The following is a 24,777-nucleotide window of genomic DNA, read 5'->3' on the forward strand; positions in this document are numbered from 1 at the left end:
TTTCATGACTCTGTTATCTGAAGGCAAGACTTTTGTCATGTATTAAAGCAAATTAATAATGAGCTGAACTTAAGACCATTACTTTTTTTCCTTTTTCTGCAGTGAAATGCAAAATTGCACTGTCAACTTCCCAAGTGTGATCATCCAAAATACGAATAAACTTACAAGGTCTCCAGGTTATCGAGTCCCTCGAAACAGTGTTGACCCAGGCTTTTAATTTTATTGTTATGAAGATGCCTATGGAAAAAGCAACCAAAATGACTTTTGCCTCACCCAGAAGCAACTATTATAATGTTTTACATGTCTAAATTGGTAGAGCTTAAAGGAATGGTGCAGCTAAAACATTGCAACACTTGACTAATGGAAAACAAATAGCATTGGGTAGATATCTCTTGATAAACACTGCACAGACTCGGATTCACTGATCATAGGAGGCCAGTGGAAAAGGAACATATCTCTAGTGGAAGAGGGGTGCACACATGGAAGATTCTTAAGTATTATACCATATCCAAACAAAAGTTTTGATGAGCTTTTAATTATATGAAGCAAACTTTGATGAGTTCTCCTATGGGGAGGCAGGGGAAAATGTCCAGCTTACTCAGTGAGGAATTGGTAACAGATTTTACAAGAAATGCCACTTTATTATGTCCAAGTTTTTGAAACAAATAGAAAATCACATACTCTTTGAATAGACAGTAAGAACATGAAATATCACTGAAACCTCATTTTCTATGGGCATCTCCAAAAGATTTCCGCCTCTTTCAACACTGAATGCATTGCTGGGATACAAGTAAAAGCCGTACCAGTGTTTGCTGAATGACCCACTTTCTTCTCCTGACTACAAATGGCCATTTATTTTTGAGACATTCAACTGTTATCATCAAACGTTAATTTTTATAAAATTATCTTGTTTTGTATTTTTAAAAGTCAGCACATGTAATTTTGTAAAAAAGGCAGATCCCCCAAACACCAGCTCTCCAAGAACATACTCCGTGAGGTACTTTCATAACAATTTGTCACAAGAACTCTGCTTTTGCCCCAAATTAACACAAATATATAGTATTAAAAGGGGTGGATACTTACAGAACCACCAGGCTGGACAGGTTAGTAAATGCAAAATCCGGGATGGCTGGAGATTTTGTTGAGAGCCAAGGTCAGCGCCTGCAGGGTCGGCAGATTGCTGAGGGGATGCACTGGCACCTCTGTCAAACTGTTGTCATCCAGCCACAGATGCCGTAACTGAGTGAGCCCCTCAAAAACTGTCCCTCAGGCACTGCGGTGATATGGTTGGCATCTAGACGCCTGACAGAAAAAAAACAACCACCTTCAATAATGGATTCTAGTGGAATGAGTCAAGGCAAGTCCACACAACTCTCAGGGTTCAAAAAAAAAAAAAAAAAATGGAGTTCTAAAATGACCAAAGTCACAGCATCCCTTATTTCTTTAATTTCACTAGAAGTTTTCCTAAAATCTAACAATGTTTCCAAGACCAGCATATGGAACTCAGGTGTCTCCCTTCCTTCATAACAAAGGGATGCATACAAATCTGAATCCTTGGCTAAGCACAACTGTATGGCAAAATGATATATTAAAGAAAGAAAGAAACCCTCAGAGCTCAAGCGCGAATTTTATGTTTCAGAATGTACTTATCAAAAATATAGAAAAACAACAAGAAAAAACTAAGCTGACCAAATAATCTATTTTACTTACAGTTTTATAACTAATATTTGATATTAAATTAATTGCTATTCTGACTTGGTACCAAAGGGGAAAGAGTAAGAACATATTTACAATTTTTTTCTACAGCAACAAACCATTTCAATAGATTCTCAACAATCCTTATTACCACCAGGCAATTTAAAATATAAGTGTCGGGCTTCCCTGGTGGCGCAGTGGTTGAGAGTCCACCTGCCGATGCTGGGGACACGGGTCTGTGCCCCGGTCCAGGAAGATCCCACATGCCACAGAGAAGCTAGGCCTGTGAGCCGTGGCCGCTGGGCCTGTGCGTCCAGAGCCTGTGCTCCACAACAGGAGAGGCCACAACAGTGAGAGGCCCGCGTACCGCAAAAAAAAAAAAATATATATATATATATATTTTTATATATATATATGTGTGTCTCTGTGTGTGTGTGTGTGTGTGTCACGTACTGGCAAAGCAACCCTCTCCTCTTCTCTTAAGCCTAAGTACATCTGAAAAATTAGTTTGTCAAAATTAACAAACTGTCCCTAGGAAAAAATTAAACAGCTCCTCCGATCAACATTATTGTGGCTTTAGAGTTTCTTCGATTTTCCCAAAAATTTTGGAATTAAGGACACCTTACTAATAGGATTACCCATACTTAAAAATTAAATCCCCATCTGAAAATCTGAGAAACCAAGTCCTAAATGTTAGTGTTGACACAACCAGGCGCAATTGTTGGAATAACTGCTTTTCGCCAAAATGACAAGTTAGTATTAATATGATGAGGAACCATATGCACCAGGCAAATCACAACTTTCTTCGCAAATACCTTGTTGATATAACTTCACTATTTAAATCCATATCTCACAGGCTTGGATCTCTTGGTGAAAATTAGGGAACACTAGAAAACAGGTGCAAGGTCAAAATGGCAGCCCTTTTTTTTTTTTTTTTTTTTTTTGCGGTACTTAGGCCTCACACTGTTGTGGCCTCTCCCGTTGCGGAGCACAGGCTCCAGAAGCACAGGCTCAGCGGCCGTGGCTCACGGGCCCAGCGACTCCGCAGCATGTGGGATCTTCCCGGGCCGGGGTGCGAACCCGTGTCCCCTGCATCGGCAGGCGGACTCTCAACCACTGCGCCACCAGGGAAGCCCAGCAGCCCATTTTTTAAAGAAATCAACTTTGGCAGCCTTCAAGTTCAGGAAATTCTGACTTCAGAGTGCTTTTCGTGCCTCCTGTTTCCCTGTGCTGCTCCAGCTTCGGATCCTGCCATAAGTGTCTCTTTTCCCTCCATGCAAGTGCTGAGCCCCCGCTCCCAACTAACTGCCCCAGCCCCAAATGCGGTCTCCTTTCCAGAGGCAGATTGGCCGAGGTCAAAGACCCTTGGTCCCGGTAAGGATCTGATGGAAGCCTTCTGTTTGATAGTCAGGATAACTTGAAGAGCACTAAAAAGTGGAGAGCTTCAGAAACTGAGCAGCTGCCTTAAGAATCCACTTAGAAACAAACAGTTTTAGGTTTGTTTATTCCTTGTACTTTCTAGAACCTACCTAACCCTGAGAAGAGACAGGCATCCTTTATATAACAGACTGGCAAAGGACTGGCTACAGAGCTGCTTAGCAGATTTTCTTTAATGAGTAGATGGCAGTGTGTTCAAAAACACACACACATACACACATACACACGCACACGCTTCACAGCCTCAAGGAACTTCTACTTAGGGAGAGAGAGACATTTTGTTGAGGCAGAGGGAGTTAAGGACATTTATTTCACATTCACACATCTGGACATTTTCTATAAATAATGTGGAGCTGAAATATAATCATACAATTAACCATATAATGTAACTAAATCATGCCATTAAATTCTACACGTAGCTAATCTATCTGCAATTCATTCAACACGTGTAAACTGAGAATCTTGTTAGGCACAAAAGGTAAAAATGGTGAACACGACAGTAATGAGGAGACTGACCCACAATATAACTAACAGACTGAAAAATGACTGCAGAGTGCTTAAAAAGTGCTATGAAGTAAATAAACAGGGTACTGAGATCAGGATTAGCAGGGGCTGAGGGGGAGGGTAGCTTCTTACAATGTATTGGTCAGGAAAAGCATCTCTAAGAAGGTGCCATTAAACTGAGATCCAGAGCAGGTGGCAAAGGAAGCTGGGCAAGGAGTGTTTGAGGCAACGGAAACAGTGAGGGCAGAGACTCAGTAGCAGAAACCAACTGGGTGTGGTCCCAGCAACTCCCAGAAGGTCTGAGTGACTAGAACACAGGAGGAAGAGAGTGGAGGGTCCAGGGAGACACAGATGTGGATGCAAATGGGGACCAAATGACACAGAGCCCCATTAGATCAGGTGAGGATTTAGATTGCATTTTAAGCACAAATTGAAATCCCTCCCCAGTTTCTCTGTGTCACAACAGTTTAAAAGTTTAGATTGCTCATGTTATAAGAGTGAGGATAATGTTCATTGACACTGTAGAAAATAATGAGCAGTGCTCCCCACACATACACACACACAACACTCCACTGACATTAAGTCCTCTCTATATGTGTTTCATTAAGATGTACATCGAGTATAAGGTAAATAAGTACTAGGGATGTAATGCACAACATGATAGATATAATTAACACTGCTGAATGTTATATATAAATGCTGTTAAGAGAATAAATCCTGAGCTCTCATCAAAAGGAAAAAAAAATTTTTTTTTCTATTTCTTTAAGTATCTGTATGAGATGATGTATTTTTCACTAAATTTATTGTGGTAATTATTTCATGATGTACATAAGTCAAAAAATTATGCTGTACACCTTAAACTTATACAGTACTACATGTCAATCATTTCAATAAAACAGGAAGAAAAAAGATGTGGCAGAAAACTATAATAAGAAAAGTTGTCTAGACTTTATTTATTTATCTATCTATCTATCTTGGTTGTATTGGGTCTTCATTGCTGCACACAGGCTTTCTCTAGTTGCAGCGAGCAGGGTCTACTCTGCGTTGTGGTGCACAGGCTTCTCATTGCAGTGGTTTCTCTTGCTGCAGAGCCCGGGCTCTAGGTGCATGGCCTTCAGTAGTTGTGGCACGTGGGCTCAGTAGTTGTGGCTCACGGGCTCTAGAGCGCAGGCTCAGTAGTTGTGGCGCACGAGCTCAGCTGCTCTGCGGCATGTGGGATCCTCCCGGACCAGGGATCGAACCCGTGTCCCCTGCGTTGGCAGGCGGACTTTTAACCACTGTGCCACCAGGGAAGTCCCTTCTAGACCTTTTTAACATAAATCCAGTATTATATACACCATTTAGGCTCCTGCAGAATTCTGTGCTACACCCCACCAAAGAAAAGGGGTGGTCTTAACTTAGCAAGATAACCAGGTGAGTTCTGAGCTAAGATAGTAATGAAACTACCTTCTATGCAAAATAATAATACAACAAAAAGTGCACAGACACAATTTCCTCTGTTAAAAATTTCCCCAAATTGTAAAGTCAGCCATACGTAAGAGATCAAAAGGAAGAAATCTGGGAAAATGGAACCCTTAAATAAAAAGTTAATGAGAAAAAGGATTTGTGGTGACTCAAATGGTTAATACTTACACCTCAATCCACATGTGGGTGTTGGTGGCACACCCATAAATGTAATGAGTTTGCACTTACACTGAGATCAATGTTTCACAGAGAAATGGTCTTAGAAAGCGTGGCTTTGTACCAATGACCTACACTATTAAAATTCATCCTAACTAACAGACCAAAAAACAAAATACTGTAACTGATCCTTTCAATAGGGGCAGTAAATGGCATTAGATATCTCACACAGTGAAGAGATTATGTGGCTTAAGTTATTTTACCATTTCAACTTCGTTTGGCAAGAGATAACTATTACTTTATTTAAGTGCACTTGAGTTGTTAAACAGTTAACAATGTATTAACTAAATTCCCTTACTATTTTCGTCTTTAAAATGTGCTTCTTTTCCCTATTCTCAAAAGCCTGTTTTATATCTTACTGAGACTCACATACTTTTTTCTCTTGACGTAAGTGAAATTACAATAACAATTTTAAATGCAGCTATTTACTGATGAATGTCTATGTTATCATAAACACTTGTTCTGTGTAATCAAAAGCTCGCCCTTTTTCTCTCTACTCCTCACTTACCAATATTGTAGACATTATAGTATTATATTCTGTTACCAGTTTCAAGTTCAAAATACTTAGATTCTGTTACGGTAGAAAACCTAGGAAATTTAGTCTTTGAAATCCTTTAATAGTCAATATAAGTGTGAACAACTATAAAGAAAAAAATTCTAGTGGAGCAAATTCTGACATGTTATTTTAATATCCTGCTCAGGTAACACTTTAGCCATTTTCATGGCTTCGTGGAAGGTTGTTAGGTTAGCTTTTTATCAATATCTACAATTCACTTTCAGATTTTATAGCCATCGTCACCCATTTGCATCAAACCACTTCTGATCAATTTCAAGCCCTAATGAACTTTGCTCCGTCTGAGTACTATTTCAAAACCACAAGGAAATTTTTCATGTAATTCAGGTCTGAAGATCAGATTTGCAAACTGACTCAAGTGTTGATAACACTGTTTTACACCAGGACAGAATTTCAATTGTATCCAACTTGACCACTGCACCCACTATGCTAACAAACCCATGAACGTTTCCTTCTTAAATAAAACAGGCCTGGCGCATAGCTCCTTATATTTCTGATACATATAAAAAAATCCCAATGCCTTAATTAAAGAAGTAGTTTGACTCCTCTCCTTACCCTACCTCCCTCCCATCCCAAGCTGGGAGATAATTTAAACAATGCACTGTATGTATGCAGTGAGTGATGAGCACAGTATGCTTGTTTAAAACATTATTTTAGAGGAAGATACCTATGATTTTTGTGAAAATACTTTATTTTTTTTTAACTTTTTATTTTATATGGGAGTAGAGTTGATTAACACTGTTGTGTTAGTTTCAGGTGTACAGCAAAGTGATCCAGTTACACATATACATGTATCTATTCTTTTTCAATTTTTCTTCCCATCTAAATGATCAAAAATACCATGTGTACTTCAGAGTACTTATGGACCACAAGTTAGAAAAAAATCTATTTGTATATTTTCTTGGTAATTTTTCTAATGTTCAAAGATTTTAGCCTTCTCTTTTTCAGCCTTCCAACAAGACAAAATGATTGAATATTTTGATCATTAAGTCTTGGGAAATCAGAACAATTCTGTATGAAGGTTTTGAAGGAAAACAAATTCTGAAGAAGCAAAAGAAAAAGAGAACTATTTAAAATATCTAATGACTTCAGATCCAAGAGAGGTAAGATGGCTCCTTCTGTGTACATCTGTCCAAGGTTAGAAAGGGTGCAGAGGCAGCAAAATCACCTTTCTTTAAAGGAACTCATTCCAATCTATTCCCTGAAATAGTCTCTGTGGAATCCCATTCAATTAGTGATGGCAAATAATGAATCCTTATGTTCCATAACTCGGCAGTTGGTGAAATGAGCTACTTAACAAGTATCTACCTTAAATTACACTTATATTGAAACCACAACTTAAATGGCCAATACCCAGATACTCCTTTTTATTATAGTAGATACATTTTAAAGTTTAACCTTTACAGCATATGCTATGCTTTATTAGTACATATTTTCACTTTCATATTACTGCCCATTAACTACCAGATTATCTAATCTAAAATCAAAGGTAATCCATAATTTACAATTTCCAGTGATGTGCTTTTGCTGCAGTTATAAATGGTTTTATATCAGTGAGTGGAAGGGACAAGCCGGTCAGTCACTTTCACCTATGTCTTCTCTAGCTCATGATGCTTACCTTTACAGTTATTTCCCAGGGCAATAAAAAAAAAATTATGGGGCAGATTAGTACACAAATACGTGATGTGGTTATACCCTAATTTTATAATGAAAATTATAAACACCTAAGTGTGATAACTATTACAGTTTTTCATTCAGTGATTCTCAGAACTTCTGTATCCATGAGGATGATCTGGGGAAATTTTTTAAACTACAGCTTCTTGGACCCTACCTTTAAAGAGAGCGTATCATGACTCCTAGGATGTGGCCTAAGAATCTGTATTCTAACAATATCCCCCTAGTGATTTTGTTGAGGGCGGGCCAAGTGCCACACTTTGAGAAACTAGGCCCTAGTCCCACTGTATTTAGTGTTAGGACATGAACTGAGGCAATGCACATTTGTGTTCATCACTGTAGTAGAATAAGAAACTAATGAAATTGCTTGTTTTAAAGAATACTTTTTCATTACTTGCAGACGATTCCTTCACCTAGTTAGGCAAATTGGGTAATCTAATAATCAAAAGAAAGAACAGATAAAATGGTCATTATTATTAATATTAACAGATTCTACAAATGTTTATTGAGCACTTACTACATGTCAGATACTGTTAAAAGTGCTTTTCATGAATTAAAGTACATGGTAGGTAATAAGCAAACTACCGTACAGGGAATTTTAAATAACGTGCCCCAAACCAGCTAACAGCTAACAAGTGGCAGAGTGGGGATGCAAAACCAGACAGGCCTGTTTCAGAATTCTAATTAATCTGAATTTATCTGAACTTCTTTTGAGAGCAATGTAAACATTCTGACAGATAAATATGCAAAGGGCTTCTCTTAATCTTGGCGAAAGATTACAATAACCACATGCTTCAGTTCAGTGCTTCTCAACCTTTTCTAAAACCGAGCCCCTGAAGACAGAGAAGCTGGATCTTCTAACCCAGGGATGGGGAGCCCTGACAACACTAGTCCACAACACGCAGTCTAGTCATGAACAAATATCTGTTTATTTAACATAAAAATGGTTGTTTCTTTAGAATCTTCTGTGGGTTTGCATGGTTCCTGTGATACTACTGCTGCTTACCTGATCCCCCCACTCTAGGGGGAAGCGGGGTGTGCACAGCTAAACCATGGAGGCAATGACCCCCATTCTCCAGGTTCATATACATATTAATACATACAGACGTTTATATGGGAAAGAATTCAAACAAGAATAAAGTGAAGTGCTATGCGAAAAAGCTTTTGAAAATAGTGGCTAAACATGGTAAAAACCAAGAACTGAAATCTTTTTTGTAATTTAAGTATACTTGATTTACAATGTTGTGTTAGTTTCTGGTGTACAACAAAGTGATTCAGTTTTACATATATGTGTGTGTGTGTGTGTTTGTGTGTGTGTATATCATAGTCTTTTCCATTACAGTTATTATAGGATACTGAACATAGTTCCCTGTGCTATACAGTAGGACCTTGCTGTTCAAGAGCTAAAATTTTGAACATTCCACATCAATCCAAACTTTCCTCAAAAAAAAACACCTGAGAAAAAGACAGCACAGGCGATTAAGTCACCATCCCTGATGACTGCTCAACATCCACAGATGAGGGTCCATAACTAATTTGCTCTGATGATCATTACCACCTGAAACAGAAACCTCTCTGTGGCTGTTTCTTGAGCATCACGGCACAAGACTCTGGAACTCCTGTACACACATAACTCTGATTCCAAAGAGGGTGTAATCGCCTGCTACACGCAAGCTTGTAGCTTTCTCCCAGCCTTGGAGACAGGATATTCCAATGGACATTTCAGTAACAGCAACTAGCCATCCCCATTTTTATCCCAGATGAGAGGATACATGTCTTCTTTCCCTAGGATTCCAGTTCTTTACCTATTTAGTAGACAGAGTGTTCTCCTAATGATTCAAGAATGCAGCAAACCAAGAAGTTACTTACAAAGACTGCAGAGCACTCAGTCCTCGAATGGCTTCACTGGGTACTGTTTTCAACTGGTTGTTCTGGAGAGTTCTGGAAGGAAATTTTGGGTTAGTGAATAAGAAGCAATTATGACCATTTTTTCTTAGAAGAATTTAGAACCATTTCTTTCCAAAAACATCTTTCCAATAGCAAAAAAAGGATCAGGAGTTGAGGTGGAAAGCACCCAAGATAAGAGAGTTGCCAGAGAGCAAGAGGCATTTGTCGTAAAGCCAGAAATGAAACCTAGGCCACTGTCCCAAGCCATCTCCTAACACAGACCTGCTGGGTCATCCAGGATTGTTTCATTCTCAGGAATTAAGGCACCCTAATTAATATTCATCACCCAAGGTACCATTGTTAACTGGGAGGTATAACAAGTTAACTGGGAGGTATAGCAAGCAAACCCACTAGAATCCCTAATGCCTTTTCAAATTGAAATAAAGCACAGCCCAGAAACGTGCACATTAGAGAAAGACAATTTTATCAAGAGGACAGCAGACCCTGAGCTCTTAGGGGGCAGTGGCCATGTCCCCAGTGAATGCAGGGCCAGGGCAGAAATAAAGCTTTAATTATCTAATAGTCTCCGACCTGGAGAATGGAGGTACAGATCAGTAATGAACATGAAGTCTTTACTAGTTTTTGCCTAACGTCCTTCCTGGTCATATTAATAAAATGACTGCCTGACAAGAATCATCACCACAGAATGGAATGGAAAAGGGCCCTTCTAACTCACCGAACCAGAGAGGTCTAGTGACTTACAGATGGTCACCCAGTGAGGCAGTGGCAAGGTGGGGCCGGCAGTCAGTTCCCCGGCTCCCCAATCTGCCAGTTCCTGACCACTGCCAGGAATTTATTTCTTGATCTCTCGCAGGCTATGTAAATGATAGGCATCTCAATTCCCTTTAGCTCTAAAATGATTTTACATCTGGAGCTCTTGTAAGCCTTTTTCCCTTTAGGGTCAGTTCATGCAAAGTTCTTATAGCTATAAAAGAAGTAGAAACAAAACCTTACCGGTGAAGCTTAAATATGATTTTGATTCAATGCATTAGCCACACAAAAAGCCTAACATTCAACTGTAATGCACCAGAGGTCAGAGTGTCTGTTATTTCGACGTTAACTTTTGTTATCTAGACCCAAGGTTGCCGAAATCAGCCTCTAGCCTCCCACACTACCCATTGGCCACTCCTTAAATCTTTTAATCCTGAACTAAAAGAAACTGTGCTTAACCTAGCTCCGAGCATGTTGACTACGCAGAAAGAAAATACACAGCCAGCTGTGAAACTCTAAAATTGCATTACTTACAGAACTTTGAGTTCTTTCAACCCCGACAAGGCCTTTGGGTGGATAAAAGAAAGGTCGTTGCCAGCCAGTCGTCTAGGAGGGAAAAAAAAGTAGCAAGAGAAAAATAGTAATTCAGACTCTTAAAATTCATAACTCACAATGACCCAATCTGCTATTGAAGCTCTACATTAAACATCTCTCTAGTCTATCCGACATTAAACATGGACTTAAACCTCTGCTAAAGCAATCCCAAAGTTCTTCCAATGAGATAAATGCCTCTAGAATTTTTTTTAACTTCAATACAATAATTTAAACAGGCACATTTTTATTCTGGTGAGGTCAAGCAAGCCAAAACATATTGGACCAAATTAAGTTTGCTATTCATGGTCATTCTCTGCCGCTTGCGGTGTTTTCCAAGTGCCTCATAAATACAGAGCACTGGGCAGCAGGCAGGAGGTTTATACAGATCAGAGCACACCAGTCTGTCAAGGAGGAATGAATGCCTTCGGGAGACAAGGAGAGCCTGTTATCTCTCCATAACCAAGGGCAGCATATTCCGTGCAAAAGAGAGGCAAAAAGTGAAAGTCACTGTAAGCATAACTTTCCAAACAAAGGCATGTTTTTTTTTTAAAAGATAAATGTTTTCCTAAAGAAATTTGAAAGTGACAAATTTAAGTGCGAGTAAGAGTGGAGTAAGAAAAGGATAAGTCCTTGGGCCCTTTTGTAAGAAAGGAGCACGCAATTCATCCTGAGCCCCACTTTTTCTCCCGTTTTCCCAAACACTCAGACATGGGAGGAAAAGTTGGACAGAGAACTTTAGGGAGAAGCAGCAGTAAGCAGGACTGCAACTCGTATGAGTGACTTGTAAACAGGTGAACTGGAGGCAGGTTTTCAAGTACAGTTGACCCTTGAATAAGAGCGGGTTTGAGCGGCAAGGGTTCACATCCACGCAGATCTTTTCCAATAGTAAGTACTACTGTACCACACAGTCCAAGGTTGGCGGAATCCATGGATGTGGAAGAACCTTGGATAAGGGGTGGGAGTGGGGGTGATGATAAATTATCAGTGGATTAACCCCCATGTTATTCAAGGGTCAACTGTATTGACTTAAAAATGATAGTTGCGTGCCCCGATGATTAAACATAGGACTGTTCCAGCTTCCTGGTTCCATCAGGGGAACTCTCCCAAGCAATGAGATTCTGCATGCGTGATTTCTTTTTAAATGCTTTCTCCCCATCATGTCTTAGGATCATAGTCACCAAGTCATGTTAATTCCTCCTCGAAAGAGTCTAATTTCCATTGTCCTTTCTCTTCTTTCTGTAAGCACCCTGCCCTCCTGAGCCTTATTCAGCAATTCATTCATTCACTAAAAAGTTTCATTCACTGATTAACAAACATGAGCACCTATCCAGCTCCAGGCAGAGGACATCCTCTCCTTAGACTTCAAGTCCTCCCACTTCAATCTGTTCTTCTTAGACACCCTGATTTTAGGGACCCTTCCTATAACTTGAAGTCACATAGATCTGAAACTCTATTTTTTAGTTGCATTATTTTCTCTTGAAGTTTTTGTCCCAGTTAAAATGCAAATAGCCCTGGAAAGGATAATACTTGATCCTTACTAACTAAGCATTAACACAGAAATGTGTACTGAAGATGTGTGTGTGTGTGTTGCAGGGAATGGGAAAGTGAAAGAGGACTCAGAAACCAAGAGTGAGTGTGTAGCATTATTTCTTCAATTTCAAGGACAACCATGCTGGATTCTTAGGCAACACTACAGGTTTAACACAGGGTTCATGCCCCTAAACTAAATTCTCCCTAGAAAGCCCTCTCACCGTGCACGACTTTGTTTCTCACAAGGCACCCTAGCACCTAAGCTCTAAACTGCATGCATGCCCTCCAAGGGCATCCCTCAACCCAGGCTCACAACAGCTTACTCTACACCATCAGCCTCACGGCCTTTCACCTCATGGGGTCCACCATATGTAAAATGAGAGACCGCAGAAGATGGTGTTAAGACTTTTCAACACTTCTATTTAAAACTATTCCTCCTCAGCAAATCCTCTGGGCTCTAGACTAGCCAGCTTGACCACTATGTCTTTAAATGCTTCACTTCACAACCTCATCTTCACCCCTTAAATCCCCGACTCCAGTGTGACTTCCCTAGAAAATGTCAGTTCTTACCAACATGCCTTATGGGTGAATTCTTGGAAGGCATAACTAAACAGGCTAGCTTCTACTGGCTGTTTCTAGCACATTAGTTTTACAGGCCAAGTACAAAAGCTTCCAAGAACAGAGTGTGCATCTCACAATTCTGTCACCACCTACCAGTGTGTCAACCCATTAGTCAAAAACTGCATTCTCTGCATTTCCTCCTTGAAAACAGATAGCATCCTATAGTCTACCTTAGTGCAGGCTTAGTACAACCCCTCTCAAGGGGCTTTCTACACCCCAGACTCACTAATTACATTCAACTGGTAATGCTCATAGCTGTAATGCAGTGTTTAAAAGGTCACATTTTAGGGCTTCCCTGGTGGCGCGGTGGTTGTGAGTCTGCCTGCCGAGGCAGGGGACACGGGTTCGTGTCCCGGTCCGGGAAGATCCCACATGCCGCGGAGCGGCTGGGCCCGTGAGCCATGGCCGCTGAGCCTGCACATCCGGAGCCTGTGCTCTGCAACGGGAGAGGCCACAACAGTGAGAGGCCCGTGTACCGCAAAAAAAACAAAACAAAAAAGGTCACATTTTATAAGATCAAATTGGACCCTAAGGACTAGAAGGAACAATAGCCTCCTTCCCCCCAGGGCAGCAAGTAGTCGTGACTCTGTTATCTGAAAGATCAGCCTTAAGAAGCTCAAGTCCACCAAAAAATGAACACTGTAAACAGACCAAGGGTGTCACAGGATTCTTCTGCTTTCCTCTCTTACTTTTGAATGTCCCCCTATCTATGGGCTTTCCTTGTGGAGTTCAGTCTGTTGTACTAGGGCTCACGAAAAGAGGATTTTACAAGGTGACAGAGGAAGTGGCAAAGCACAGAACACCTGATTACCTTTACTTGTCAACAGAAAACAGTGTTGAGCCACATGAGCCAAAACATTTACTCCCTTTTCCCAACGATCTGCCTCTTTATAAGCCTGGGAAAACTAAAGGAGCCTAACTTCCAAAAGCATCCTTTCTTCCTACACCACTTACAGTTCAGAGAAATGACCAAACGGGCTGTGCACGTGACTTATCCTGAGATCCAGGCCTGCTCTCTGGAGAAGCCTACAGTGCTAGGATTCGGGCGGGGGCGGTGATAGTGCCGAGCGAGGTGGGGCTCACACCGCTCCGATTACTTCGTTCCTTAGGAGAGTAAACAGATCAGGTGGAGCCTTCAGGAATATACCTACCCATGTTTACCTAGCTCCTGGGTTCATGAATAATAAACACGGCAGCCCCGTAAAGCCTTGCAGCTTCAGCAACTGCACCCTCCCAAGCCTCTTTACATTTTGCTGATTTTATGACCCCAGTACTTCTTATAGTAGACCCTGGGGATGCTTCATGTCCAAAAACTCAGATCCAGGAGAGAGCAAAGTGAATAAAGAACAGGGTTAGGGACAAAGTCCCAAAATCTCTGGGAGAAAAAACCTACCGTGTCATGTGCCCAGAGCAGTTGCAGGCTCTGAGCTAGGTGGTTTACATTCTTTCCTTTTAATCATCTCCTGACAGAGTCCCTGAGAGGTTAGGTGACTTGGCAGAAGTCACACAGCAGGTAAGCGGGGGAGCCAGCATTCCAGTTCTCGCCTGACTGGCTCCAGTGATTATCCACGTCCTTCGGCAACTCAATGCCTCTGGTGTGTCACCAAGAGGCTGGGAAATAATTCCCAGAGGGGAAACAAAGGGGACCTGGGCAAGTTAATAGCCTGGTTTGAGGAGCAACAGCTCTCACCCAGCAGACCAGTGCTCACAGCAGGGACTACGGCATTAGGAGCTCAGAAATGCAATTATGGAGGAATTTCCCCACAGCCAAAGATGACCAGCGGGAAACGGGGGAAGATGGGATCCCTGGGTGGCTAAGGGTGGCGGGTGGCATGCCCTAAACTCACTCTGACTCTATTTAGGGTATAGAACAGTCTCCACTGTGCTTTTTTAGCAATTCCCAAAGAAAAAGAGATGGCTGATCCCGAGGAAGAACTTGTCCCCCATGGCCCTCTACTAGCAAAGGGCAGCTCCTCCCCCGTCTAGGCCTGCCATTTGTCTGCGCTACACCCAACAGTTTTCTCAGCATCTCACTTCATGAAGACCTACTGGCTGGCTCCAGAAAACTCTTTTAATGTGGTAAATAATGATATTTATATCTTTTACTATTCTTCCAATGACTGTGAAGCCCTAAAGAAAAAACTCACTAGGGTGAGAACAGAAGAGTGAAAAGTGGTACCATGTTCTGCCTGCTAAAGGTGGGCAGTCCCAGGCATCACTGCCTATCCTTCTGCATCCCGTAGCTCTTCAGTCTCCAAAGCCCACAGGCAGCCTCATGCAAAGTCTCCATCCATCCACTCTTTTACTCCTTCTCCTGCCACCTGAGTCTAGACCCTCATTTTCTTCTTCTTGGATTCTTGCCATGAACCTCCACAAGACTCCTGCCTCAAACCACTTCATTATAATACTGTGAGATCTACATCTTAAAAAGCACAACTCTGAGCATTTTCCCAAAGGCTTTTTTTTTCCCACTGAATTAGCTAGACCTTCAGGATGATCCTCTCTTCCCTTTTCACCTTATCCCCGGATGTTCCTTGTGTCCTACGTTTTAGGACACCCTGCTTTCCCACCTCGGACTCCTTGCTCACTCATGGCACTGCCTTCGTCTGAAATACCTCCACTCCAGTCTCTGCCAGCTGAAACCTTATTCATCATCATTGCAAGCTGAATTCTACCAACAGTGTGGAACTATTCGGATATACCCTTTCTTGGATTCCACAGGTTATCTTAGACGCAGCTCTCTTGTCGGGTGCATCTTATTTTGCCTCTGGTTACTACGAACTTGTTGCAACTCCTTCAACTGTATTATAGGTGCCTTATGGGCAGTGACTAGGTCATATTCATTTTGGATCCTCTTGTGTGGGACCTTAGATGAAACAGACACTCAGTATTTGCTGTAATGCCTCAACTAAACCCCAGTATAAGACTCTGGATTCAAAAAAGGTAACACTGCTATTTAAGGTGTGGGGAAAGCTGACTTCGCTTTTCTGCATGTTTTCTCCTCTTGTTTCATTGCTACTCCCCCACTCCCCTCTGCTCTCCTAACGGGACAGAACTACTTGGGATTGATTTGAAAGTGCAATGGCAACAATCTTCTCTCTTAACCTGTTCTGGTAGTATATTTTCTTAAGGAAGTGGGATGGACCTTGAACGTGAGAACACCAGTCTCCCGGTCAACAGTGTTATCTCAACACACGCTTGGTCGTGCACACAATCACACAGAATTGAAACAAGTCTAGCAGGACTTCAAATGGGGACACAGTCTATCTCAAGGCAACTCCTATTTATTCTGCTTGTTAAAACAGTCCCAGAGGCAGAGATGGAGAGGGTAGAGACAGAGAAAGGGTGGAGGAAAGGGAAACTGATCCATTAGCCTCACGCTCCCTTCGGATTTGGAACCATTCCAGGAAACAGGATACAAGTGGCTCAGCGTATAATGTCTTTATGAGTCTGTTTTGTGTGCATTTTTATTCATAAGGACCATGGATTCACGTTAGGGGCTCCTTTTAGGGGAAGCCAGAGTTTTCAATTATATCCTCGATTCTTAGTGCATATGCTACATGATATTTTCTATCTGCCATGCCTCCCAGAAGAAGGAAAGCAGGAACAGCGCTGGGTAAATGGACACTGGTCCATGGTCACCTGTGCCAGAGGGTTCATACCTTCGTGAGATGCGCTGAATAGACTGGGATTTCTTCATCTGGGAAGCAATTTAAAGCAACAAGGGAGGCGAGTGAAACAGAGAGTATGCCAATTGGTGTTATGTCTCTGAGAAGTGCCTGGATTTAGGTTTCTTCTGGTCTATGACAGAAATGTCCCCGTAGCCATTTGGCTGGAATTCCAGCCAAGAATCAGTGGGGTAAGGACTATACTGTTCACACTGACTAGACACACGGGCTGGCTGAGGGGAGGGCGGAGGAGGGGTCAGAAGCTTCCAGCAGCTGTCGTGAGGAGTGAGCAGAGGGAGGCAAAGCAACTGCAGCAGGAAGGCCCAGGCCCCAGCACACGCTGCACGCCAACAACAGAGAGATGTGCTTGTGGCAATTTCTCTGTCCCCTGGTGGAGTGGACCTGGACCCTAGGTGACAGAGCCACAGCCTCCCAGCCGCTCACATGCCCACCGCCACTTTGCCGAGGTGGTTACCAGATGGCCTGGCCTTGTGGCAAGTCCTGCCAGAAGAACGGCTGTGAGCACCACCCTTCCCTTCTGGGCCCCGTTTATCTACCCCTTGGCCACGGCTTCTCACCTCCCTCACCATTTCCTTCCACACCTACGTGTACCCACCCCCAAGAGATCCTCATTCAACGCCACGCATACGACCTCTCACAGATGGGACCCACACATATCCGGGCCGCCCCTCCTGCGATGCCGTTAAATTCTCTCGAGGGGGTGCACCAGCACGGTGCCACGCTCTGTGCCAAGTTCCACAGATGCAACCACGAGCCCTGACTCTGCCTTCAGAGATGGTGCGTCCAGTTCAAACCTGAACTGGGCCAGGAAGGCCACGCACGGGAAAGCATCCAACAGGAGGTGAGCGACGCTCTCCTATTAAATATAATCTGACATCAGCAGGACCCAAAATGTTTGCAACAGTTTTAAAAGTAAAAATTAAAAAAACTTATAATGTGTACCTCTAATAAGTCATTAATCATCTATTTATATCTTCTTCTTTTTTTTTTTAGATGCTGGGGGTAGGAGTTTATTAATTTATTTTTGGCTGTGTTGGGTCTTCGTTTCTGTGCGAGGGCTTTCTCTAGTTGTGGCAAGCGGGGGCCACTCTCCATCGCCGTGCGCGGGCCTCTCACTATCGCGGCCTCGCGGCCTCTCTTGTTGCGGAGCACAGGCTCCAGACGCGCAGGCTCAGTAATTGTGGCTCATGGGCCTAGTTGCTCCGCGGCATGTGGGATCTTCCCAGACCAGGGCTCGAACCCACGTCCCCTGCATTGGCAGGCAGATTCTCAACCACTGCGCCACCAGGGAAGCCCCTACTTATTTATATCTTAAGGCCCTACTAGGGGCTCAGAACTCTGCCGGATCCTGTGAAAAATTAAGAATTCAAGAAGTGTACTGTTCCCATCTAGGGATATTTGGTATCAGTACATCTTAACAAAAACTAACATTTGGGTAACAGTTTTCATTGTCGTTACCCCACCATGTTGCAGTGGGCCTGCTCCTGTTGTTGTTTTTTCAAACAGATGAGGAAAGTGGGCCTCTGTTTCCTCTGTGCCTTGTCTAAGATCCTACAGCATAGCTAAAGAATGTAAATTTTAGAAATAAAACAAGGTAATCAAAACAAAATAATGGAAACTCCAGAGACAAAACCATGTTGTTTTGTGACTGACTTTCAAAGGACCAAAGGATGTGGCTGTTTTCTTGGTAACACGGAGGGCCAACAACTGACTAGCATCCTTGACAGGTTTCCTTGGACGTTCTTCCCACCAAGGTTAAATAAATTTCATCTGCCACAGTGGAGCAGAGAGTCCTGAATCAACTAACAATGTTTTACCCTATTTCTTCACATACCAGGGAAGAGTTTTATACTTTCATATAACTTTCATGGAAGAATATGTAAAAATTAAATATATTTTTTGAACATGCATGTATTAAGAACCCTTATTATTCCCAAGGTTTTTTAATGTCGTCTTCCTTCACAGAGAAGGGGAAAATGATTTCATATATATATATCATATTACATAGTTCTGTCTAAATGCACAAAAATGAAAGCAGTAATGCTTAACAAAAAATAAGCTTGTCTGGGCTTCCCTGGTGGCGCAGTGGTTGAGAGTCTGCCTGCCGGTGCAGGGGACGTGGGTTCGTGCCCCGGTCCGGGGGGATCCCACGTGCCGCGGAGCGGCTGGGCCCATGGGCCATGGCCGCTGAGCCTGCACGTCCGGAGCCTGTGCTCCGCAACGGGAGAGGCCACAACGGTGAGAGGCCCACGTACCGCAAAAAATAAATAAATAAAAATAAGCTTGTCCTTGCTAAAACTCAGTCTACAGGCCATCTAGAACTAGTCCACATACTAAAAGAGCTTTATTCAATTCAAAGAAACTTAAGTTCCACCGGCACCCGACTGCCCTTTTGTGTCTCTCACTTCCTCTTATAGTAAGTAACCCACAGAAGGCTTTAATTTATAGGCAAATCAATAAAAACTCCGGCAATAGTTACATTTCCTGAGCAAAGTTTATCCTGACAACCTAGTCATTTATCTTCTGGCACTAAACACATGTAATATCTAGCCATATGAGGAAATATGTTACAGCTGAAAAAAAATATTACAGCTAACATCAACCAACAAATATTGACCTTCTACTACAAGTCAAACACCATAGGTATGGCAAAGTTAAGTACTGAGTTTTCCCAAGACATTTTTCCTTTCTTTTCTTTTAAATAAGGATAATTCATTAAACATAAGACGTCAATGGAATTTAGTTTTTATATAGGCTGATAATAAACTCAGAATAAGAAGAGATCCTTTGTCTTAACCCTTCCCTCAATTTCAAATTCAAAAATGTGGTCACTGTCACCAAAGGTCATGCAGGAGGTGTGTGACAATAAGTGCTGCGCTTAGAGGAAAGTCCATGGAGTTGAATAGACAGGTGCGCACTGATACGCTTAGAGCACAAAATAACAAGACACTCAATCCAGCACTAAATGGTGAGGGGCAAAGAAAGTGCAAGAGGAATTTGGATAAGGACCAGGGAAGGCTTCTTATGGCAGAAAGGGCTCAAAACAGACTGAATAAAAATGGGTAAGATGTGAATTGGATAGAGAGGAACTATGGTACATACTGTTGGTTGCCTAACACATACCCACTCAAGCCTTCCTGGCACAGCCTGGGTTTATTCAAATATGACTTAGCTCCATGAGTAAATTCTGATTGGCCTTAACCAATCATCTGAGAAAAGAAATTATATACATATACTAAGAGAAAAGTCGGGAAGTATAAACAACAAAATATTAACCGTGGGTATTGCTCAGTGTAAGATAATAGGTGATTATTTTTCCTCCCTTCTCCTTATCTTTCTATGCATCCAGACTTTAAAAATTGAGTATCCATTGATTTTAGGATCATTTCCTTACAAAGGCAAGTGCATCAATGAAACAAATATTTCTAGCAGCTCTAACATAATCTTTGATGTACACATAAAGTCCAGCAGGGGAAAATGATGAACAAATTCTGAGTTAAAATTCTATGAAAGCATAAAAAAATTGTGTTAAATAAGCATGACTTGACTAAGAGTGGACAATACATGAAAGAAATGACTTAGCCTATTTCTTTACTGGAAAATTCAATCATGCCACTAGAATATTAAAGACATTTTCACTTACTTGTAGTCAGTACTACTTTTAGTCAAAGAACAAATAATTAGCTTTGATTAAAATAGGTAAATGAGCCAGCAAACTGTGGTTTCATTAGCCTCGCTACACTTTCTGAATCCCAGGTGAAACACTTTAACAACGAACTGTTGATTCTCCTGTTTGATTTCCCCTAGTCGCTTATGAAACACTGACTTATCAAACCCCAATTCTGAGTATATCACATGTTTCACTGCCTCTACTTCTAAGCTGCTAGGCACTATAGGACAAAGTTACAGAGCCTGTTTCCGCTGTAAATTTATATTATCTAGGCTTTAACCTTCCTATTCTTCAGTGATCCTTTGTTCATTTCAGGTTGACCCAAGTAAACAAACATTTCCTACAGCTGTCTACTCACTAGGTTCCAGTGAGCCGTGATAACTATAGTTTCTTTCTCTCAGGCGTGTCTTCCTTCCCCCTTCTGCTTCCTTTGGGGGACTTCTCCTCTACTCCAGGCGGTCCTAGTGAGGATGAGCCCAGGACCCAGGACGGACCATACCAACCCAAACAGAAGAGAGTGACTGGTTCAAGGACAGGCACATGAAGCCAGCCTGGCCAATGAAAGTTCTCCTAGGACTTTTCTGCTGAAAGCAGCGAGGAAGACTTTAGATATTCATCTTGGATCTCAAGATGCAAAGATGTACGTGGGGGCTGCTGAAGGTTATTTCTCCCACTATAGAACAAAGAACAAAGCCAAAACACAAAAGTAGAGACAACTGAAGCTGAAGCATGAGAAAACTCTCACAACTGTGAAACCTCGAGATCCAGGACCATCTGAAGCCAACTCCACCTCTAGACTTCCTAGATCTCCATGAAACAATAAATCCTCTATTATGCCTCAGCTGGGTTTTTGTTTCTTACACCCTGTGGACTCCTGTCAGATACAGGACATATTCCAAACTTTATCTTCTCTCCCCAAACCAGAAACTACCTACTAGCAGTCCCCAAATGCCTGCTTCATGATGAACTTCTTTATCCCAAAGTTACTCTCAAAAGCCTCAGTAGAAATGACTCTTAAGGAAAAAACACAACTTAGGGCTTCCCTGGTGGCGCAGTGGTTGAGAGTCCACCTGCCGATGCAGGGGACGCGGATTCATGACCCAGTCCAGGAAGATCCCACATGCCGCGGAGCGGCTGGGCCCGTGAGCCATGGCCGCTGAGCCTGCGCGTCCGGAGCCTGTGCTCCACAACGGGAGAGGCCACAACAGTGAGAGGCCCGCGTACCGCAAAAAAAAAACCAAAAACACAACTTAAATTCAAGGCCTTTTCTCATAATCTAGCTGTGGGCACCTTTCTCTAGCATGTCAATGTTGATCCTTCATTTCTTGTGAAAAACCTTCCCTCCTGCAGCTCCCTGGGCACAGCTCTGCCCTAGTTCTCCTGCTTCTCTGGCACTTGGTCTTCTTCCCACACCCTGATTCAAGTGTTTCCCAACAAGTTGTCTTTGGCCTCCTTCCTTTTCCTTCTACCCTCTCTCCCTTGGCAAGCTCTTTCAACCTAATGTTTCCAGTAATCCCCTCAAAATAAAAGACTCTAAAATCTATACCCATGAAACTCCATTCTATAATCCACACCCATAAATCTCTAGTCTCAACTCCACACCTATATTTCCAGACACCCCTACCCACCTCTCACCTAAATTCAAGATGTATGTTCAAAAACTGCATATGCTGTCTTCTCTTCTGAAAGTTTCTCTTTCTGCATGGTCTTTCATTTTGTCAAAGCACCACCAGACTCCTGGTAATCTAAAAATGAAGTGTTATCGACGACACCCCCTGTCATCCCAGCTGAGATGTCCTCTTGCTTCTATTCCCATAACATCTTTGGCTGAGTTCCCTCCTCCCTCTCGCTGCCTCTCATCTACCCTAGTTCAGAGTCTCACAAGTCTCAACTGGACTATTGCCATTATCATCTTCATCAGTCTCCTACACTCTCTTAATCCCAGGCATCCTAACCTCTGCTATGAGATTATACTGATGGAAGGTCACATCTGATCAAGTCATTTCCTAGCTCAGAAAACTTCCATAGCCACTCAAAACTTGACACTCCTCCATGAGTCTGCCAAGAAAGGTCCTCAGCCTGGCCCTGAACTCCTTTCAAGGTTTCTTTCCCATAATTTCCTTTCAGGAATTCAGCCCTAAACTCAAACCAAATACCACAGCATTCCTCTCCCTATCCCAGTCTGTCGCCATATCTTTGCTCATCCTCCTTTTTCCACATCTCCTCATGAATAACTCCTACCATCCCTCGAGGCTCTCCAGAAATGCCAGCTCTTTGATGAAGCCTTCCCTAATCTTTTTGCTTGAAGTTATTTCCCTTCTCCTTTGAACTCCCGTAACTCTACAACACCATTCACTCATCTCTCTCGAAGGCAAGAATCCCGGTTTAATTCAATACTGCACATAACACTTTACCTAATACAAGTTTGGTGAATCAATGGATTGTCTAATAAGTCTTTCCTCATCCTTTCCACGTCTACCAGGCCCATTGCTAACATGCTGTGTGACCTTGGGAAAGTTACTCAACCTCTCTGAGGAAAAACTCAGCTTCCTCATCAGCAAAATGGGAATAAATATAGCTTACAGAGTTTTATGAGTTGAAACAAAACAATCTAGGAGGGCCTATCTGGTACACAGTAGGGCCAATTAGTACAAGGTCCCTCCATTTCTCTTTTCATCCTTATAATCTAATCTGAGAGCTCTCCACATGACACACAGGGAATGGTATGAATCAGAGTATTGATACTCCTCTGTGAGATGATTACGTACTTCCCAACAGCAAGTGTAGGGATCATCGCTACCAAGGCATCCTATCAGAGCACTAAAAAGTGGGACAAGAGAATGCTTCAAAGAATGTAATATTTTTAACAATCAAATACCACTGGAGCGACTGAGGAACTCTTCTGCCTTTTGGGGGGAAATTATTGCAGTTGATAAAACTTATCTGAGAAGCCTTCATCAAGGGAGTAAATGTTAAGCAAGTCAAACGTTAGTTTGGAAGCAAAGGAAATTCCTTGTAAGTACTGGAAGAGAACAATCGTCAGCTATTTTCTAGAACTCTAAACAACCCAGTAAGACTATTTGAGACTACTTATGCATCTCAGAGATATGAAAGGCGACAGGATATAGTGGACATGGTTCTGAACTAGGTAGGTCTAATTCCGGCTCAGATACATACTCACTGCTGAGCCTTGATATTCTCATCTATAAGATGGTGTGGCTAGACCAGAAAACCTCATTCTAGGAAGACCTCCTTGTTAACAAGTGTTTTGTTCAATGAACTTATTACTAAGGGAAATGTTGGGCAGCCAACCACCTTTGATGGTTAGCTGTGGACATAGAATTGCAAACGATAGTAAATACATGTCCTCTTAAGCTTCCTTCCAATCCTGTGCCTCTTGAGGCCGTATCATAGCTTAGAAATTAAGAGGAGGGGCTTCCCTGGTGGCGCAGTGGTTGAGAGTCCGCCTGCCGATGCAGGGGACACGGGTTCGTGCCCCGGTCCGGGAAGATCCCACATGCCGCGGAGCGGCTGGGCCCGTGAGCCATGGCCGCTGAGCCTGCACGTCTGGAGCCTGTGCTCCGCAACAGGAGAGGCCACAACAATGAGAGGCCCGTGTACCACAAAAAAAAAAAAAAAAAAGAATATTAGTGGAACAGCTATCAAATCTGAACAAGAATTACAGACCAATGCTAGTTTTCTGAGTTTGACAACAGTACTGCAATTATTTAAGCAAAAGTCCTTGTGTTTTTGGAATAAACAATGCACTATTTAGAGGCAAAGGAAAATTATGATTACAACTTACTTTCAAATGGCTCAGAAAAAAATGTACACACATTGAGTATTGTGTGCATGTATGTGTATACAGTTTTATATGTAAGTATTGGCTAAATTAAAGTATTTAAAAGTTTTAGTTTTGACCCACTCTGTATCTCCCTGTTCAAATTACTTACTAGTCCTCTTTTGTAAAGGAATGCCTCTACTTAGAATTAATTGTCCTACGCACCAAAAAAACCGAGTACTCAGAGACCTAATTTTCACTTTAGCATTGCAAAGAGTTCCAAAGTCAAAGTACATTTTGAAATGGATAGAACTAGCCCAGTCTTATAGTATGTATTAAACAATAACTGTGCAAGTACCAAAGCTGGCGACGGTTTCCACTGCTGTTGCAACATCTAAGCTCAAAGTAACACCCATGGATTTCTCAGTGGGAGGCTACAGAAAAGTAGTTGGATATTCCTTCTGCTGTTTCTAATTAAATCAATTTCACAACTCCACATTTCAGCCATTCCCTAAATGGCTACCAATGCCCTGACAGGTCCCAAGGAGAGCCAAAAATAGTTGCGGCAGCCTCACATAAGACAACCAATCCTGTGGATGCTACATTAATATTTCCCCAAAATTCTGCCTTTCCTTTCATGTCGCTAACAGAAACCTATATCGGCCCGCTC

At 42.2% G+C, this 24,777-nt stretch overlaps 1 protein-coding gene across 1 annotated transcript in view; it reads right to left on the reverse strand.

The window, feature by feature from the left end:
• Positions 1-24,777, reverse strand: part of LGR4 (leucine rich repeat containing G protein-coupled receptor 4) — a 97,881-nt gene that overhangs the window by 16,959 nt on the left and 56,145 nt on the right. Inside the window, 6 exon segments of the mRNA XM_032641288.1 lie at positions 166-237; positions 1,084-1,127; positions 1,129-1,257; positions 1,260-1,302; positions 9,434-9,505; positions 10,757-10,828. Coding sequence (XP_032497179.1) covers positions 166-237; positions 1,084-1,127; positions 1,129-1,257; positions 1,260-1,302; positions 9,434-9,505; positions 10,757-10,828 — 432 coding nt within the window.

The sequence above is a fragment of the Phocoena sinus genome, chromosome 8, assembly GCF_008692025.1.
Source record: "Phocoena sinus isolate mPhoSin1 chromosome 8, mPhoSin1.pri, whole genome shotgun sequence".
Lineage (NCBI taxonomy): Eukaryota > Metazoa > Chordata > Mammalia > Artiodactyla > Phocoenidae > Phocoena > Phocoena sinus.